This window comes from Pseudonaja textilis, chromosome 14, assembly GCF_049901715.1.
Source record: "Pseudonaja textilis isolate UNSWEBS1 chromosome 14, rPseTex1.2, whole genome shotgun sequence".
In the NCBI taxonomy this organism is placed as follows: domain Eukaryota; kingdom Metazoa; phylum Chordata; class Lepidosauria; order Squamata; family Elapidae; genus Pseudonaja; species Pseudonaja textilis.
In genome coordinates, this window is record NC_142003.1 from 13,784,119 (window position 1) to 13,804,805 (window position 20,687).

At 46.1% G+C, this 20,687-nt stretch overlaps 1 protein-coding gene across 1 annotated transcript in view; it reads left to right on the forward strand.

Moving 5' to 3' along the window:
* The window catches only part of RAB26 (RAB26, member RAS oncogene family), a 183,379-nt gene that overhangs the window by 138,193 nt on the left and 24,499 nt on the right, over positions 1 to 20,687 (forward strand). Inside the window, exon 5 of the mRNA XM_026704068.2 lies at positions 8,924 to 8,976. Coding sequence (XP_026559853.1) covers positions 8,924 to 8,976 — 53 coding nt within the window. The remainder of the gene's footprint in view (positions 1 to 8,923; positions 8,977 to 20,687) is intronic.

Below are 20,687 nucleotides of genomic sequence, written 5' to 3' on the forward strand. Positions count from 1 at the left end.
CCCCTTTGGGTCATCACAAGTAGCTGAAATGGCTGAGCAAATATAAACACACCTTCCAAAGGGACAACTATTTAAAATCACCATTGCCTAAACATCTCAGGGAGACATTTACCTGAGCAAGTTTTGAAAAGCTTGATACAATGGTTAGATTTGGATGATTCCATTCTATCCCATACAATGAACATACATGTATCTGTGGAGCTGAAGAGGTAGAAGATCTGACTCATATATTATTCGATTGCTCTTTGTATAAGGGGGCGAGAGATAAGTACTTTGATCCATATATTAAACATATGGCCCAGTGGGAGGCCCGTATTAAAACAACATATACCTCTTGTGCGGACAGAATCTGAAAACAGCATTTAATGTGGCAGAATTTCTGACTAAAATGATCTGACTGAGACTGGCCTATGTGGGCCTGATTATGGGTAGATTGCAGGGGTGATACAAAAATATAATTTTATGTCATTTTATTCTATTTTACATATTTATGCATTAAATTATTGTATTTTATCCTATAACTATTGTATTTTACCCTACTCTTATTTTTGAATTGTTTAGAATTTTATTGGTAATATGTGTTTGAACCTGTATGTTGATATGTCCTATAGTAGGGGTCTCCAACCTTGCCAACTTTAAGACTTGTGGACTTCAACTCCCAGAATTCCTCAGCCAGCAAAGCCCACAAGTCTTAAAGTTGCCAAGGTTGGAGACCCCTGGCCTATAGGCTCCTTCAGTGCCCCCAAAGAAACACCCCAGCCTTCAGGGTTGTGTCCTTTTGATTATAACAGCGCCATTCAGGGACACCTGGTTTCAAAACTGATGACTTCTTTTTATCTGTGTGCAATGTGAGAGATAAAAGCAGTCTTAGAGAGACTGGTTCTGTCCCCCATTTGGGACCACTGCTAAGGGTCACCAGGCTCCGTGATGCCTTTAAACTTCCTCTGGAGAGGCAGCACCTGGCTCTTCCCCTGATGGTCTTGTGAAGCTGAGGAACCCAGGGACAGTGGCAAAAGAAAGGTGTAAGTGAGTGCCTTTTGTGGTAGGTTGCAACTACCTAGTCTAGTGAAAAGAAAAACTAGGGGAGATATGATAGCAGTGTTTGAGGGGCTGTGACGAAGATGAATGAATCAAATGATTTTCCAAAACACCAGAAGACAAGACGGGAAATAATGGACAGAAAGCGAACAAAGAGAGAAGCAATCTAGAACTAAGGAGAAATTTCCCAACAGTGAGAACAATAAACTTACCTTCAGATGGTGGGGTTGCTCCATCACTGGAGGCTTTCAAGAAGAGACTGGACAGCCATTTGCCTGAAATGGTATAGATTCAGGGGTGGGACTGCTGGGGGTTCGCGGGGTTCGGAAGAACCCCTAGCTAAGATTCTGTGCAGTTTGGAGAAGCCCCACATCCCACTCCTGGCTGGCCCCACCCACCCCTCCCATCCCAGGGGTCCCCAGGCAGCCTGTTTTGGATGCAGGTAAGTGCAGGGGGTGCACGGAAGTTTGGGAAGGCCAGAAATGGGCCTGTTTCTGGCATCCAGAGAGCCTCCGGAGCCCAGGGAGGCTGTTTTCGCCCTTCCCGGAGGCTCGAGGAAAGCCTCAGGAGCCCGGGGAGGGCAAAAACACCCCCCCACATCTTGGTGCAGGAGGCTGACTAGACCACAACCACCGTGGCCACACCCATCCAGCAACTGGGCATTGCTAAAAATTTTGAAGCCCACCCCTGTATAGATTCTCTTGCTTGTGCAGGGATTTGGACTAGATGACCTCCAATGTCCCTTCCAACTCTATTATTCTATGTTCTAGCTCAGGGGTGTCCAACATTGGCAACTTAAAGACTTGTGGACTTCAACTCCCAGAATTCTCCAGCCTGCCAGTTCTTAAAGTCCACAAGTCTTAACGTTCCACCCCTGAGCTAGACTAGGGTCCCCAGTCAGGGCTCCCAAGAATTCAAGGATGTCAACCAGATCTGCTTCTTAGCAGCTTTTTACTAGATGTTGAATAATGGAAGCAGGCCGTCCGAGGGAATAGCCCTGGGCAGCTTCCTGAGTGGCGAGAGAGCTTGTTAAGTGAGAGTGATTAAAAGGATAATGAGAAAACTGTGAAAGAGGGAGAGAGTTGCTCCTGGGAATCTCATTTATTTCCCAGAGAACAAGAAGTGCCTGAGGGAGTGAGGGGAAATTTTGTGGAACGGAAAGGATGGCTATTCCCAGTCAAATCGCTGCCGTATTACAGGCAGTTCTCAAGTTGCAGCTACCCCATTACAGTAGAAAGTTGTGATAGTCATATAAAGGAGTTCGGTCATGTGACCGACCTGATTTTATGATGTTTTTTGAGGTGGTTGTTAAGGGAACAGAGTTGTCACCAAACAAACCAGTGGTTTGCTAGGAGGTTGGTTTTTCAGCAAAACCATCGTAAAAGGCAATTCACCACATTATAAAGAAGATGTTGAGACTCTAGAAAGAGTGCAGAGAAGAGCAACCAGGATGATAAGGGAACTGGGGGCTAAAAATACGATGAACGGTTGCAGGAACTGGGCCTGGCTAGCCTACTAAAGAGAAGGACCAGGGGAGACAGGATAGCAGTGCTCCAATATTTGAGGGGCTGCCACAGAGAGGAGGAGGGGGTCAAGCTGTTTTCCAAGGCACCCAAAGGCCAGACAAGGAATAACGGATGGAAACTAATCAAGGAGAGATTCAACCTGGAAATAAGGAGAAACTTTCTGACAGTGAGAGCAATTAACCCATGGAACAGAAGTTGCCTTCAGAAGTTGTGGAAACTTCACCACTGGAGACTTTCAAGAAGAGGCTGGACTCCCATCTGCCAGAAATGGTATAGGGTCTCCTGCTTGGACAGTGGGGCTGGACTAGATGACCTACAAGGTCCCTTCCAACTCTGTTAATCTGTATCTAACTTCAAATGGTGGCTAAGTAACTGGTCTTAAGTCAAGAACTACCTACATTCACCAGTGAATAAAGGTAGTACTCATTTAGGGACCCTTTGAAATTAAAACGACACTGAAAAAAGGGAAATATGACTATTTTTCACACTTATGACCCTATGTCAGCCTTCAAGACTCCTTTCTTTCGCTATCTCTTTGGTTTCCATAGTAACGGGGGGAGGTGAATCAATTGGGCTTTGTGGAGTGGGAAGCGTGCTGGAGGCTTTAGAAAGTGAACTGCATAACTTGATTGTTTATGCTTACTTGTGTCACGTCCCCATGGCATGCTGGAGCCGTGACACCGAGTGATCCTCTGCCTCTAAGGATTCTACCGTGGTAGGAAGCACCTGCTGGCCGACCGACACCGGGTCGGAATTGCCGATGGAGATGAACGATGAGCCCCGATGACATTAGACGCTGAACTAATACAAGTTGCGGCCGGATATCGGCAGGGCGGTGAACATGCTGGCTGTTAAAACAATGACCTTGTGGGGTGAATATACACCAGGAGGGCACAGGGGAGTTGGTGGAATGTGGAAAGTGGGCTGTGGTGAGGAGATGGTAAGGGAGGGTGGATAATTAACAGAAGAATGCACGGTATCGAGGGTTACATAGTGACCGGAAATTAAGCGGTAGTGATCACCGGATGGTGGATAAACCCATTACATTATTATCTGGTGGATAAATACAGCTCTGGCTGCGAGGTGCGCCAGAGCTGACTTTACTATCATTTTTGATGCTTGTTGTTACCCGAACCCAGAACAATATATGGACGAATAAAGACTTTTCAACTTGCCCTGGCACTTTATTTCCCTTTCTTTCTGGACTTCGGCTGAACAGCTGAGAACCGGCTTGCTTACTGCGCAACTGCAGCTCTTTATCAAACCAGGCCAAGGTCAACGGCCGGATGTCTGCATCCCCACCTGAAGAGGTTCCACATGACATTATACACATCTTCGATTGGATGGACCGTTTGAACTATTGTGGGTGGGAACATTGCCATCATTTTGTATGTGTGTTTTTCACGCGTAAATCCTCATTTCTAGAATCCTTTTGATGCTACCACTTGATTTCCAGTGAAAGTTTCTTCTCTCTATAACAATGGAGTCTAAGAAGATCTTCCTTGGATTTTAAATGGAGCACCATCTGACACCGTTGCAGCCTCCCCGTGGTCACACAATCAGAATCCGGGTGTGTGACAACTGGTTCACAATGATGACGGTTGCGGCATCTCGGGGTCACAGGATCCCCTTTTGCAACCTTCTGACAAGCAAAGGATGCAATCAACAACCATGTTACTAACAGCTACAGTGATTCGCTTAACGGTGGCAAGAAAGGTCATAAGATGGGGCCATTAACAAATGTTTCACTTAGCAACAGACATTTTGGGCTCAGTTGTGGCCGTAAATCAAGGACTACTCTATTCCCTTGACATTAAAGGCCTTAATAATTCAGCACCAGACATCCTGATACCATGGCCCTGTGTTGCTTTATTGCACATGATGTGCAGATGGTGGCATTTTAAGAGCATCTCTGCGCTTGTTTGGTCCAGCCTCACAGTCACTTTTGCACGTTCCGCTCTTCAGGTGTCTGCAGTTGAGTGTTCTTGGTTCTTACAGTTGGAAAGATCTTGCATTTCGGGTGCTTTTCTTGGCTGCTCCCCGGTGTGCCCTCCAGGAAGCCTCTGTCAGGACTGTCATCCACCTGCACCAGCCATGCTTTGCCAGATACGAGTCTGCTCTACGCAATGAGTGGAAGGAGCTATGGGGAGATAAAGGGTTGAGATAAGGGGAATCAAAACTATTCATTGTGCCCTCCTGTGAGAGCCACTTGCTGCTCCAAAGTCACACCTTGTAATGCAACACTCTCCAGCCCAACAAATCGGGGACCGTTACCAAAACAATTTGTTTGACTGTAGTTGGACAAGGGGGGATATCCAGAGGAAAGGGTAGGGAGGAGTGTGTGTATGGAGTTTGCACTTGTGAATGTAGGTTTAGAGTTTAGAATAGAATAGAATTCTTTTTTTATTGGCCAAGTGTGGTTGGACACACAAGGAATTTGTCTTGATGCAAATGCTCTCGGTGTCCATAAAAGAAAGGATACATTCGTCAAGAGTCGAGAATCATCAGGTGCAACACTTAATGATAGTCATAGGGTACAATCAGCAATCAAATCATACTAGGAAACAGTCCATATAAATCGTAAGGATACAAGCGACAAAGTTACAGTCCTACAGTCACAAGTGGGAGGGGAGGGGTGATCAGGAGTGATGAGAAGATTAATAGTGATAGTAGTGCAGACTTTGTAAATAGTTGGACAGTGTTGAGGGAATTAATTGTTTATCAGAGTGAGGGCGTTCAGGAAAAACTCCTCTTGTGTCTAGTTGTTCTGGTGTGCAGTGCCCTATAGTGTTGTTTTGAGGGCAGGAGTTGAAACAGTTTATGTCCGGGATATGAGGGGTCTGTAGATATTTTCACAGCCCTCTTTTTGACTCGTGCAGTATACAGGTCCTCGAAAGAAGGCAAGTTGGTAGCAATTGTTTTTTCTGCAGTCCTAAATACTCTCTGAAGTCTTTAGAGTTTCAGTGTGACTGAATTCTTGAGAGTTTTACCAGAGTTTTTACCTGGTTTCTTCTTCCAGTTGGGTCAAGGGACACGCCGTGGAGGTTGGCTGTGCTGTCTGGAATTCCCGAACTTGCATTCTTAACATGCCTGGTGAGCCGTGCTAAACCAACATTATAGAAGATTAATTTCTTCATTCTTGCGGCATTATCAGTAACTGTCACTTTTTGTAATTAAAGTTGAGATTCTATCTTCATCGCTATGATTGGTTCAATTGCTGAAAAACATAAAACCCTCTGGAGAAAGAGGGTTTAAAAAGCTTGAATGGAATCCTAATTGAATGGAATTCAAAATGCTTTGTGTCATCTTGATGTCTTAGCAGACGGGACTGCGTGACAAACAAGCATTTTGCTCTTTTATTCTGGACACCGGGGGCTTCTCATGACACAAACAGAGCCTGATTTGAGGCTGGGCCTATTTTAATTGCTGGATTTAATTTCTCAAATATTTACCTTGGTACAAGAATTAAAACAAATGTTGCAAAAACTCTGGGATTTTGCTAGGTAATGAAAATTAAATGGGTCTGTGGCGAATAGACCTACATTTTTGATGTTCTGGAAAGTCCCCCAAGGGTTTAACTTGCATTTAGATTAAATTGGTCTGCTGAGCAGCACACTCTGGTCCCAGATGTGGTTTTCCTGATGTGACTTGATGACATCTAAGTCAAAAGGGATGCTTCTTTCCAGGTGACCTCTACTGATCTCTGTCAGTGGGGTTTGTTTGACAGTGCAGTGAGAACGGGGTGTTCTGACCCAAACCTTGTTCCAAGGAAACAAACACGAAACGGGGGTAACAACAAAACGTTTTAATGATTCTTGATGAATTCCATTCCTTCCCGATTAAAAGGCTGTTTCAAACTAATTGTCTCTGATAAGAACGAGCCTTGCCAAGGTGGTGCAAGGCTTCCAAGAACACAAGATAAAGTTGCCAAGAAATAGTTCAAACACAAAGAGTCTCCAAACACCAACCAAGATATTCCAAATGTCCACAAGGCTTGAATGCCAAAACTTCTTTGCTTCCTGCAAAGAACTCTAGTTTCTTAGCTGGCTTTTATCCCTTAAGGGAGGGGCCATCACCTTGCAGCCTTACTCCTGAGTCGCACGTGCTGCTGCAGATAGTCTTTCCTTCGAGCAGCCCTGCGTGCACACGCACTGGGCACAGGCTCCTTGGGGACCTCTTCCTCGTTGCTGCCAGCCTCCACAATCTCCAAAGGCAGCACTGCACTCCCTGATGGTCCTGGCCCCAACCCTGCATCACACGCAGGCTCCTCATCGGAGTCCTCGCTCTCCGAGACCTCAGCCGTCCGCACCTGCTGCCAGCAAACCACAATGGGGCGGACGGACTTTTTTTTAGTTCTCATTCTGGCCTCCAGTTCTCCCATGCAGGTGCTAACCAGCCAGGGATGTTGGCAAGGTATGGTCAAAAAAGTCAGTATTGTTGTCATCAAAGTTCTGCCTTTTTAAATGTTGTCGTGTTTTGCTTTCAAGGTCAGTTATGGTTAATTAGATGCTGCTCCCTTCTGGGCCGCTTTTGGGCCGCTCCCTTCTGGGCCGCTGAGAAAGGAATTGAGTTTGCTAGTCTTGTGAAACGAAGGACTAGGGGTGCCGTCACGGCCGTCTTCCACTATCTCAGGGATTGCCACAAAGAAGAGTGGGGGTCAGCCTATTCTCCAAGCCAACTGAAGGACAAGGACAAGAAGCAAAAGGTGGAAACTAATCAAGGAGGGAAGCAACCAAGAATTAAGGGGAAATTTCCTGACAGTGGGAACAAGGAGCCAGTGGAATAGCTTTGCCTTCAGAAGTTGTGGCAGCTCCAGCCCTGGAGGCTTTTAAGAAGAGGTTGGGCAACCCTTTGTCCAGAATGGTATAGGGTCTCCTCCTTGATTGGACTAGAAGACCTCCAAGGTCCCTTCCAACTCTGATGATGGTGATGACGAAGGCGTCCTCTCTGCAGCCTTGGGAGAGGTCGCTTGGGTTTTTTGCCTTTGGAATTGTTCAGAAGTAGAACTCCAAGTCAAGCAGCCGGTTTATGTTCTTGTTTTAGGTCTCATCCCACTGAAAGAGAGTGGAAAATCTGGGATTTTGCTGTGTAGTTTTTTTTTTAGCGTAGCATTGCGGGAGAACCAACTTCCTGTAAGGCTGTAGAAATGGGTCCACGTAGGTCCTCCTGGTCTCTGCTCTGCTGATGGAATTTCTCCTTGAGACTCTTGATTTCTTTATCTTTTTTGGCAGTGGTTTACTCTCCAAGCTTGTTTCAATTTAGCTTCCAGACGTTTCGTTACCAGACTAGGTAACGGCATCAGCAGGATTGTCTTGTCCTATTGGCTTCTGAATGTCTTAGCTTATAAATGTCTTGTATTCCAGTGTGGCCAGTTGGTTGTGTGATTGTTTGTTCCTTTGGAGCTATCTTTACATGCAGAGGAGCTGATTGATTCTCTTGTTGGTTGGTTGTTCAAATGGTCTGGTGTCATGGCCCTGTTAGAGGAGGAGGAGGAGGAGGAGGAGGAGGAGGAGGAGGAGGAGGTGAGGCCAACAGAGAGGGAGGGCCCAGGCCAGAGGAGGGGCAGTGCTCCGGAGATGAGCAAATACTTCTTTCCCCACCTGATCCATAAGTGTAGAGAAAGGAGAGGAGGCAGAGTCAGTGCAGGGCGACTCGACTACTACTCGGGAGGAGGGTGTGCCCCACCCCTCCTCCCGAGGATCACCTGGAGAGTAGCATTTAAGGAGACACTGTGGGGAGGGGCTTTTTTCGGGGATAAGTGCTGTATTTTGCAGCGACACACTCCACGGCTCCCGAGAAGAACCTTGCTCCAGAATCCTTGCTTGACGTGGAATGACATTGGATCCTTTGCCTTGACATTTGTTGCAAACTTTGCCAAGTTTTGCCAAGTCTTGTCCCCAGAGCAGTGCTGCTTCTGTGGACTTTCACTGCGGGGAAGTTGCACGAAGTGCATGTACTTGAGCCTTGCGCCTGGACTGTAGGGGTAACCTGTGGGCAGAGATTTTGGAGAATGGACCGGAACTTGCTGGATGGTGGGGATTGTGGGGACGGTGGTGGAATAAAGGCTGACCAGCTTCCACCTAGCCCATGTGGCTTGCATGCCAACCCTGGGTCATAACATCTGGTTTCACACATATTCATATGCTGGATCTAGAACAATATGCTTGTTAATTGCTCCTTTGGTAGAACACCCAGCTTCCATAAATTGACGTGTGTGGCAGGTGCTGACGTGGCCAGTTGAATAAGTTATATAGATTCTTACGATATTATTTCCTAGATGCAACATATTCATAGCTGACATTGCTGAATTGCACAGCCTTTAACGCTGAACTTTTATTTATTTTTTCCTCTTTCTTCAGCTTTGCTGCTTCTCTATGATGTCACAAACCGAGCATCCTTCGACAACATCCAGGTAAGCCTTGAGGACTCCAGACAGTTTGTGCTATTGCAAAGATGCACGTGTCCAAAGACTGAATCCATGCAAAGTAGTGTTCTGACCCAAGCCTTGTTCAAATTAAACAAACACAAACTGTGTATAAAAGCAAACCTTTTTTAATGCAGCACTGAGAATTCTATTCATTCCCAGCCAAGAGTCATTTAAACCTAATTGTCCAAGATAAAAGCAAGCACTTTCAAGGTTGTGAAAGGCTGCCAAGAACAGAAGTCTAATTACTGATAAATATCCAATATTCAAAAACAAACCGGAGTTAGCAGGGCTTCAATGAGGACTCAGAGTCTAAAGAACTTCTTTGCTTCCTGCAAAGAGCACATCCCCGAGGGCTGGTTTTTATCCCTTATGGGAGGGACCATCACCTTCCAGCCTTACTCTTGAGTTGCCCTTGCTGCTTCAGCTGCTCTCTCCTTCGAGCAGCCCTACACACACACACACGCACTGGGCACAGTCTCCCCGGGGACCTCTGCTTCACTGCTGCCAGACTCCAAAAGCTCTGAAGGCAGCACCCCACTCTCTGATAGTCCTGGACCCATCCCTGCCTCAGATGGGGTCCCCTTGTCCAAGTCCTCGCTAGACTCCCTGACTGGTTCCCTTTTGTCCTCGCTGTCAGAGACCTCTGCCGTCTGCACCTACTGCTGGAGAGCCACAGCAAATAGATCCTGCAGCAGGGCAGGTGAAGTTCTTATTAGGCTCTTCTCTTTTTCTGAACAAAAGCGATTATACGTATCCCAGGGTAATGTTGCAATCTGGGTTGGTCACCAGGACAAGAGGTTTAATATTCTGAGCTTTCCAGCTTGTGCTTAGTGCATCCTAAGAGAATTTCTCTGTACAGAGGGTGGGCTTTGGGCTCTTCTGTGTGTGGTGTTTATACTGTGCCTATTATATGTGGCTTTTCAGATGTTGATTGGGGTGCTGATGGCTGGCTATTAAGTCCTTGGCTATTGTTTCCTTGTGCTGCCAAGTCCTCAGCTCCTAAGTGGTGGTAAATCAGCACTCCTGTTGACTGACAAGGGGCTCATTTCCCAGGTTTCAATCATTTCTCTGGCTGTTTTTGTGCCTGCTCTCCCAACAATCTTAATACCTTCAAAATTCAATGTATATCCTTGTTCACTGCAGTGTGAGGCTACCAATGAGCTTCGGTCTCTTTGTCTGACTGATCATTTGTGTTCTTGCAATCTGTTGGTTAGCTTCCTCCCTTTCTGTCTACATAGTCATAGAGGTAATCTTTGCAGGGGATCCAGTAGATTACATTAGAAGTATCTCCCATCTCCAGGTGATCTTTGCAATGCATGATTTGCTGCTTCTCTATGATGTCACAAACTGAGCATCCTTTGACAACATCCAGGTAAGCCTTGAGGACTCCAGACAGTTCGTGCTATTGCAAAGATGCAGATGTCCAAAGACTGAATCCATGCAAAGTAGCCTCTGGACAGTGTACGATGCCCACTTGCAGATCTCGGAAGTTGCTTCCGAAATGTTTTGGATGTATGGCAGGTTGTGCCCTGTAATCTGAAAGCTCGGAAAACCAAACCTCTGGTTCTGGTGACCAACCCACATTGGCTCCTACAACTTCTCCTTTTCTCCTCCATGTTGAGCTTGCTGGTTCTCATCCTCTCTTCCTTCAGACATGGAAGAAAGAGAAAGGAAGTATGCTAAAAGCAAAATCAAAACCGCTCTGCGCTCTCTTGTCCATTTCTTCTGATGTGAATGGTTTTTTAAAAAAATTGCATCTCTTGTAGAGATAAAGTTTCTGGAACCAGCTCAGCTGGTGCATTTGCCAGGGTGGATCCTTCTCCTTGGGTTTCTCCTGATCTAAAACATGTTTGGACTTCAAAGAGGCACGGAGAAGGCCAAGCTCAGAAGGCCAAGGCCACCGCCGCTTGGCTCCAGCCTCCATAGTGCCTAGTGCAGTTTGGAGAGGAAGTCGACTCTGTGGAGGTCCCCAGAGAAGTTTCTGTTTGCATGCTGTTGCTGCTGGACAAACTGGCCTCTGAAGGTCATGTGTGGATGCATCAAAGGGCTTCTGCACATCTTAGAACATAGAATGATAACAGTTGGAAGGAACCGTGGAGGTCTTATGATCCTGAGCCACAGTGTCAGCAGGTATACAGGTTCAGCAAGCCCTGGGCACCTCTGGGTCTTGATGCTGAGAGCGGAGAGGGACCAGGTAGCCCACTACTTCCTTCAGTCCTAGCGAACCCAGGGGATGGCTGCAGCCTGGGAACTTCCGGGAGAGACCACCCTTGCCTATCCCTCCTGTGGAAGGTCATGAGTGGGTTCCTGATCTTTGTCTCCAGAAGTGTAAAAGTGTAAAGGTCTGTCTCAAAGAGGGGGAAATAGGGATTCACCTGTTGGTTAAAAATAACTTCACACCCCCTGGGAATCAGCCAGGGCTTCTGAATTGGATTCAGACATAACTATTGAGATCTGGGTCTGGCATGAGAGTTGTGATGAAGGCTGGGGATTGGGGTCTCTTTGCTGGATGCCTGAAAAAGGCAGGGGCTCCTTTGAGTTCTGTCTCTCTGCACCCCTTCTCCTAGCTTACATTGACCCAACAACCAGCCCCAGTTCTGACCAGTGCTGGGATTGTCTGGGTGGAGCAACTCTGCAGGGACACCACTCATCCAGGGCTCACATAGACTTTTGTGATGTCTCTAGCAAAGGCTCTCGCGCCCAGAGTCCACTGGAGTTAGGTCTCTGATAATTCTAATAAATAAACAGAATTCTCTCAGCGCTTAGATGATCTGGCTATGTTGGTTTTTTTTATTGTTGAGAAGAATGCCCTTATGCTGCCTGAACACTTTCCCCAAATGGAACGAGCACGGAGCATTATGCTCTTTTTCTTGAACTTGGAGCTTAGCGCCTTTGCTCCCTCTGCCTCTTAGTGCCCCATAATATGCAGCCCTTCCTTCTGTTGACATTGTTCTCTGTTCTTTGGCATTGCCTGGCATCTCTGTCCGTGCAAAGTTAGATGTTTATCAAACGGACTGATAATTGCAGTGCTGTCTCCCTCTGCAAATACAAGTAAAGGATTAGACACTTCCCGCTGCTGGGGAATACAAAATCACAACCTCCAGTCCAGTGTAGTTCATTCTCTTGCGTTTGGGCGCCTTCGTTTCTGCTTGTCATCCCCTGTGATATGTTTGGCGGGAGGGAAGCTCGGTTGCTGGTTTCTGTAATCTCCGTGGGCTGCTCTTCTCTTTTGGTGTGTTGGAAGAAATATCCACCTGGTTCAGTTCCAAGCCGGGAGAAAGACCCTGGAGACAAAATGGAGGCTGATTGGAAACAGGATTTAATAATGAACAGAACCACCAAGCAGGTGTGATTCTGGCCAGCTGACCATAAGGAGTTGAGGGTGGGGGGTATTTATACTTTCTCTTGGGCTTTGAACTTGAGCTTCCTGTTCCTGTACAAGAACATGTATTCTATTGGTTGTTGTCAGACTCCCACGGGACCGTGTACAAATCCTAGGAGTTTGTCTGAGCTTAAGTTTGGTTGAAGATTGGCTGATGCAATGAAGGGGCTTGTTGGGCAATTCCTGTTGTGGATGAGGACTAACCACTACCTTATTCAGACCTTGCTGCAGGGAATTTTTTGCCTATGAATAGAGCTAGCTATCTCTTTATCTCTTAAGTGCTGACATCTGCTGAGGGCCATCAAGAAAGGTAGGGGGTCTGCCTTCTGCCTCCAAGAGCATGTTTCTCCATTTCTCATCCAGGGAAATAGAATATTCTGGCTTTTTAATATTTCTCAAAATATTTCATTCTTCTAGGAGAGGGATGGGTGCTAACTTTCCACAGGGGTGTCTGCCTTGGCGCGTCAACCTTCTGTGTTGTTTGAGGAGGGAAGAACCAGGAGAAGCTGCTTTGAACATGTGTAATGGGGGGAAAAAATCCTGGCCTCAGATGTTGAGGCTGGTGGGGTTCCTGTATGCAGAGGAAATGACTGGTTTTAACTTATTTATTTTGTTACAGTTCAGCCATTGGGAGGGAGGTGCAAGGCTTGTTTTACACATAGACTCAGGTCTGGGGGAGACAAAATTCGGCCAATCTTCCAATTCCCTGCTGGAACAATTTGCAGTATTTGCTGCTTATTTTTAATTAAGGCAGGTGCAGCCTTTGTTGTGGTTAGCTGGTGTGGATGGTTGAGGAGAGCGAGGACTCAGAGGAGGGGCCAGGACCATTAGGGAGTGGACTGCTGCCTTCAGAGATTGTGGGTGCTGGCAGCAGTGATGAGGAGGTTCCCGAGGAGCCTGTGGCAAGTGCACGTGCGTGCAGGATTGCTCGGAGGAAAGAGCAGCTGCAGCAGCACGGGTGACTCGGGAGTAAGGCTGCAAGATAATGGCCTCTCCCTCAAGAAGATAAAAACCAGCTGTGAAACAAATCTTCTTTGCAGAAGGCAAAGACGTTTTGAAACTACAGCCTCGTGGACATTCCAGTATCCTGAGTTTGTATTTGAACATTTTTGTATTGCAAATTATTTCTTGTCTGTTATCTTTTGGCAAGCCTCGCACAGTTTGGCAAGGCTTGTGCTTATCACACCTAATTATTTTGTAAAAGCATTATTGTTCCTTTTAAATTGTGTTTGATTTGTCGGAAAAGGCCGTGGGTCAGAACAGCCTTAGTGATTTCTAAGCCGGACAGGAGCCTTCCTGAGTCCTGGAGGAAGAGGGCAGAACCAAAAGCTGGATTAGGTTTGTAGCTGGAGAAGGTCCGTGGTTTTCCCATTCGATATTTCAGTGCCCAAAGAGAAATGCTTCCTCTTTGGCCAGAGAGCTCCACCCACTTAAAAATGTATCAACCTTTGAGATGTGTGGACTTCAGCTCCCAGAATTCCCAGCCAATATGGCGATTGCTCAGAATTTGGGGAGCTGAAGGCCACACCTCTCAATGCTACCCAGGTTGGGAAATGCTGTTTTGAGACGATGATGCAGCGCAAAATTACCTGGCGTGAATGCAACAACTGATTTCCCCCTACCCCAGAAACCTTTGGAGGGACTTTCTTGGCCAGGGAATTCTTTGCAGCCTGAAATTTACAAGCAGGACTGCAGTGGATTCAGGGCACTTAGCCCCGCTGAGTAATCAAAAGGTTGAAATTGTGTGTGTGTGTGTGTTTTTTTTAACCCCCAGGGAATTACTCCTAAAGTTCAGCCTTCATTTGTTCCTCTTGTTCAGCTGTGGGCAGACGCCATTTGCATCCTTATCAGCCTCTGCAGATTTCAAGCAGTAATTGTGCCCCAAACATCCCTGTCATTTCCAGTGCTCGGGGCAGACAGATTCATAGGCCTGGCTCTGCTGCAAACAGAGGGTTTATTTAACCCAACCTTCACCTTTGTCCGGCTCTGGAAGAAGTTGCTGTTGTCTGCCTCCTGCAGCACAAACTCTGGAGATGACACTGTTTTGGTTTCCCTATGGCAGGGGTGTGAAACTCAGTTTCATTGTGGGCCACATCAGAGTAGTGTTTGACCTCGGGGGGCCAGGGGTGGACGTGGCCAGAGTGAGCATGGTCAGCTTGACGTCACTTGTGTCGGGGTGCCTGTGGTGGCCTGAGCGCTCTGCCGGTGAAAACGGGCTCCCAAGCTCCGTTCCCAGTTGCAACAGCCTCCTGCAACCCTCTGCCAGCGAAAACGGAGCTTGGGAGAGCCACCTTCCGGAGCTCTGTTTTGCTGGCAAAGGCACCGCAGGCCAGTCCTTCGCCGTTTCCAGGGCAGCCCTGGAGGCCAGATCTAAGCACCCCATGGACCAGATCTGACCCAAGGCCTTGACACCCCTACCCTAAGGCTTGGAGCATTCTCCAGCTTCCTTTCCCAATGGGCATCCCTGGGCCTCTTCAGCCATAATCTGCTTAACCATGGTGCTCAACGTCAGCAGAAGCTTTGAGGAAACCTGAAGCGTAGGAGGGAAGCAGCAGGGGGGGGGTCTTCCCCCTCACGTGAATTTGCGTGGGAGAGGTCTTCGGACTCTAATCACTTGCATGCTGAACACGAGACAGACCAGACGGGTGCTGCAGCTTCAGGAAGGGGCTGGGGCCGTTGGAGGCTGGATCAACAGCAACTTAATTTCCAGCCCATCAGAGCTCCTGCTTTAATTCTGCACACTCAACCTCATCTAGAATGCTCTTTACTAGTTTGAGGGGTGGGGGAGTGAACAGTGGCAGTTCTTAGAAGGTTGGGAAAAAGTCCTGCAGGCTGGAACAGAGAAAGCAAGATGGGGAGATTTATACCCTTTCGGATTCCTGCAGAAGTACCCTAAGAATGATCGGAGGGTTGAATGAGGGAGGTGGGAATACCTGACTTTTCTTCTTCCCTCTGCACAACTCCCGCCCCCCACTTTTTTCCTCTTCTTTTACAAGGAAGAGAGCAGGATGGTGGTTAATGAGCCTGGGGACCGGATGCAGGGAGGCTGCTCCTGGCCATTCTGATTTCATGCTAATAGGCCAACTTAATAGGAATAGCCCTTAGACCTATACACCGCTTCTTAGTGCTTTTACAGCCCGCTCTGAGCGGTTTACACAGTCAGCCTCTGGCCCTCAACAATTTGGATCCTCATTTTACCCACCTCGGAAGGACGGAAGGCTGAGTCAACCCTGAGCCTGGTGAGATTCAAACTGCCAAACTGTAGGCAACTGGCAGTCAGCAGAGGTAGCCTGCAGTATTGCACTCTAACCACTGCACCACTGTGTGTGTGTGTGTGTGTGTGTGTGTGTGTGTGTCTGTGTATACACATAAATTCTGTTTGGATTGGGACAGCCTCTTCAAAAAGAAAAACATTTGTTTAATGGTGGCTTGTTGAATAAGCCAGGGTTGGCTAAGCCCCAAATAACAGATTTACCAAAGTCAAGTGAAACTATGCAATGGTCTAATGCAGAGTCATAAGTATTTGGGCATGAGGCACTAAGCTGGCACTGTGCCACAGTGTCTGCCTTGCAAGGGAGTCTGTTGGCACTAAGGATCTGGTTGTGCCTTGGGCATTTTGGGCAGGTTTTACTGGTATTTATTTATTATATTTATATGTGGCCCAAATCGCCAAGAGTCAAACACGACTGGATGGATAACCTCATTATATGCCACCCATCTTGCAGCCAAGCAATTCTATTAGGAGTATTAAGGGAGTCCTGTTGGTTGCTTGGATTTGTTCTTTTTTTTAGCCAGAGTGTAACATAAAATTGTTGTTTTGGACCTCTGGCATGTGATGTATTGATTGATAGTTGTTTTAAAGCTTTTTAATTAATCGAGTTCTGTTGTTCTCTGGTTTTAATTTCTTGCTCGCTCCCCAGACTCCCAATAGCATAATGGGCAGCTATGGAAATTATTTACAGCAAATGAATCAATATATTTTAAAGGAAAAAAAAGCTTATACTTTTCTTCTATAACAGAGAGCTGCTCCAGTGCTCATCTGCTCAGCAATTGTTTGCCAATGTTCTTTTGAGATTGTGATACCCAGAACTGAATGTAGTAGTAGTCCAAGTGGCCCTTGATGAAGGCAGAAAAAAATAATCATACAGCATCTTCCTGTGATCTGTACTCCTATGTTCCTCGTATTACATCCCAAAGTAGCCCATGATTTTCCTTTTCAGCAGCTGCATCACAGTGTTGGCCAGTGTTCAACCGGTGATCTTCCAGAACAGGAGCCTCCAAATTAAGCGTCTTTAAAGCTTGTGGACTTCAACTTCCAGAATTTCCCAGCCAGCATGATAATCAACTGACAATCAGGCTTTCCATCCCTCCTTTGAGATCATTAATACATTTCCAGCGGTGTTTTGTCCAATTTGCACATGTTATATCTTCATCAGATATAGTACCTTAATACAGACCATCCCAAGAAACTTGGGAGCTTTGTGTGACAGAAGACTCAAAGAAAGAGGGCACGTGGTAGATGGGAAGGAGAGGTCCATCCCATAGTCCCTTCCCTCTGTTCACTCCTCAGAGTCTTGGGATGGAAAATTCATGAAACTGGGAGCCAGAAGGATCCCATTGTTGGCTGCAGAGAAGCAGTAAGGTAAAGATTCCCCTCGCACATACGTGCTAGTCATTTCCGGCTCTTGAGGGGCGGTGCTCATCTCCGTTTCAAAGCCGAAGAGCCAGCGCTGTCCGAAGGCATCTCCGTGGTCATGTGGACAGCATCACTAAACGCTGAAGGCACATGGAGGAACGGTGTTCTCTTCCCACCAAAGTGGCCCCTATTTTTCTACTTGCAGTTTTACATGCTTTTGAACTGCTAGGTTGGCAGAAGCTGGGACAAGTAATGGGAGCTCACTCCGTTACATGGCGCTAGGGATTCGAACCGCCGAACTGCCGGCCTTTCTGATCGACATGCTCAGTGTCTTAGCCACTGAAACACCTTTTGCAGAGAAGCAGAGTCAACCCTTAAAGGTATCTTCATTTATATTGTGTGGCTTGTCCACTTTCTAGAATCCAACCCCCTGCCCAAGGCAGGAGTCCATATTCCATCCTAGACAAATGGTTGTCCAATCTTTTCTTGAAAATCTCCAGTGATGAAGCACACACAACTTTGGGACGAAAGCCGTTCCATTGATGATTCTCACTGTTAGGAAATTTTCTCCTTAGCTCCAGGTAGGATCTCTCTTTAACAAGCTTCTACCAATTGCTTCTTGTCTTGCCCTCGGGTGCTATGGAGAATAAATTGATGCTTTCTTCCCTGTGACAGTCCTTCAAGTATTGGAAAGTATCTATGTCTCCCCTAAGTGTTCTCTGTATTAAACTTCTACTTCATCTATTTCATTCAACACTTCATGGTATACCTTACCCTCCAGCTCCTTAATTATCTTTGTCGCTCTCCTCTGCAATCTTTCTAGAGTCTCAGTATTATTATTTTTTGTATCATGGTGACCAGAACTGGACACAGTACAATACTAACAGTCCTATTAAATTTACCAGTCTGACTTATTAACGAACGAATTCATCTCTTAAGGAGTTTAATGATACTTTGTTTTGATACTTGATCCTTCATATTATTCTTTACTTCCAAACTGTCTGTAATAAACCTTTTAAGTCTTCATAGATTCCGGTTCCACAGCAATTTCCTAGATTCTGCAGTCCTGCACAACTTTACCTTCCCTGCATAGGTGGTAGGGGTGTTGGAGCCAGTTTCTAAACACTTTAACAGTTTTTTAACCCTTCAGCTCATCCTATGTAGCCTCAAGAACCCCTGGAGCTCTATCTGGTTTCTTCTATGGTACTGGAGATGAATTGGCACTAGACATTTTCTCATCTTACCTGCTAAACATTCTTAATGATGCTGATTTGGTGGGAATAAAAAGAGGTGTGAGCGTTGCCCTTTCCTTAGATTGTGTGTTTTGATATTGGAAGTGTTCTGTATTAACATACTCCAAATACTAACTTCTGATTGGTCCACACAAACTGCATTTCGATTGGTCTACTAGGCGGCCATGATTGGTCCGATAAGAATCAACCGCGATTGGCCGAGCCAATCGCGGGAGATTCAAAGACCTGTCATTGGCCGGCGAGCCGGGAGCAATCCCTATATGAAGGGCTGCTGCGGCTCCAAGATCTTGTACAGATCTTAACATAAAATAAAGAGATTGAAGTACACTGGTCTCGCGTCTCTTTTGTACTCGATCTAACAGGAAGCTTGGGTAACGACTCATTCATCTACAGTATTCACATGCTGGCATCTCTTGAATGGCTACCATTTCTGCTTGTGGCTTCCATTACTTAGCTTTCAAGGAACTTCAGGCAGAGCCATCGTTCCCTAAGAACACCTGGATCATGCCAAGGCTTCCTGAAAATAAGTTAACTACCCTCATCCTCCTTGTTGATGGGTAGTTTATCTGGCTCTTGACTAGGTTCCTTACAGTGAGATGGAAGGCAAACAAATTTAAAATTAATGAAAGGAAAGGAAAGGAAAGGAAAGGAAAGGAAAGGAAAGGAAAGGAAAGGAGAAAGGAAAAGAAAGGAAAGGAAGGGAAGGGGAAAGAAGGAAGAAGGAAGGAAGGAAGGAAAGAAGAAAGAAAAGAAAGAAAGAAAGAAAGAAAGAAAGAAAGAAAGAAAGAAAGAAAGAAAGAAAGAAAGAAAGAAAGAAAGAAAGCAAACGTATTGTCCCTGTTCAGAGACCTTTTGTCAGATGTTGCTCCGTTCAAAATCTAAGAAAGAAATACTTAGACTCCATTAATTAGAGAAAAGATATCTTTTACTGGAAATCAAGTAGTAGCAAAAAAAGAATTCTGAATCTGAGAAAATGAGCGCGTAAATCACATATACAAAGCGATGGCAACGTTCCCACCCCCAATAATTCAATTGGTTCATCCAATTAAAAGTTGTGTATTTCATAATGTGGGCATCTCCAGGTGGTGATGAGGCTCCTGTCCGTTGACCTTGGCATAGTTTGATGAAGGTTTGCAGCTGCGCATAGCATAGAGGAGAAAGCTAAGCAAGAATGTAACCCACCCCCCAACTTATACAGTTCTGTTTTCTATAACCTCCAGCTCGCTTCCCATAAGCATATCCCCCTCCTCCCCCCCGTTACTTATGACAGCTGAAAGATGCAAAGCAAAGGAAGAAGATCTTGAAAACCTTGAAGGCTGACACCTTTGGTCTACAACTTAAAATGTGCCTAGCTGGCATTATTTTCTCATGGAATGGAGGAGGAGGAGGAGGAGAAGGAGAAGGAGAAGTAGTTTATTGTCATTGTACAAGTACAACAAAACTGTGGATGCACCCCAGCAACTGTTTGGAATACAATAAAGCCAAAGCACTTAAAAATGAAGATAAGAAAAATAGAGTACCCACATCTCCATTTGCAATTTGAGAGTACAATATCTACAGATATACACAAAATATACATCCAACACTGACTGTAACGCTTAGCCGAGTATAATACACGAGAGATGGATTGTACTGTAATATGTTATTATACATCTGAATGGGGTATTGAGATTTCACATCTTTTCACATCTTAATAAGGTAGTGACTTTGTGTTTATTTGTGGTTCGGATGGCCCAGGGAAAGAAACTATTTGTTAGTCTAGTGGTGTGGGATTTTACTGGCTGTCCAGATGGCGGCAGGTCAAAAGGATAATTGCCAGGGTGTGAGGGGTCTTCTATAATGGCCTTGATTCTGCTTTGGCAGTGGGACCTGGATAAGGGTTCCTTAGCTCTTAGGATCAGGAGTGGGATTCTACCGGGGCGAACTGGTAGCTCCGAAGATCAGCTGGGAGCAAACCAGTTGGCTCTGAAGATCAAGGTCTTTCCTTTTCTTCCCCCACCCATCAGCTGTTTTCCAAAGATCAGCTGTGCCGTGCAATTTAGATTAGGTAAAAAGCAGGACATCATGGGATTTCTTGCTTTCTAGCTAATCTAAATCGCCCGGCACAGCTATTTCCCCCCACCTCACTGTTGTACTGCTTCACCCAGGAGGCTTCCTTGAAGCCCAGGAGGCAAAAAAAAAACACACCATGCCCACCCAATCACATGCCCACCTGGCCACACCCACCTAGCCACGCCCACTGAACCTGGGTTGTTCTGTCCTGTTGCTGAGAGTGTTGCTGTTCCTGCATTTCCCTATTGATCGTTGCTGATCATAGTTCTTCTTGGATTTGATGTAAGTCTGTTACTGAACTATTTATGGTACTGGGCTTTGTTTTTGGATTATCCCTGGACTGAAAACTGACTGCTTTAACCGTGAATGACTT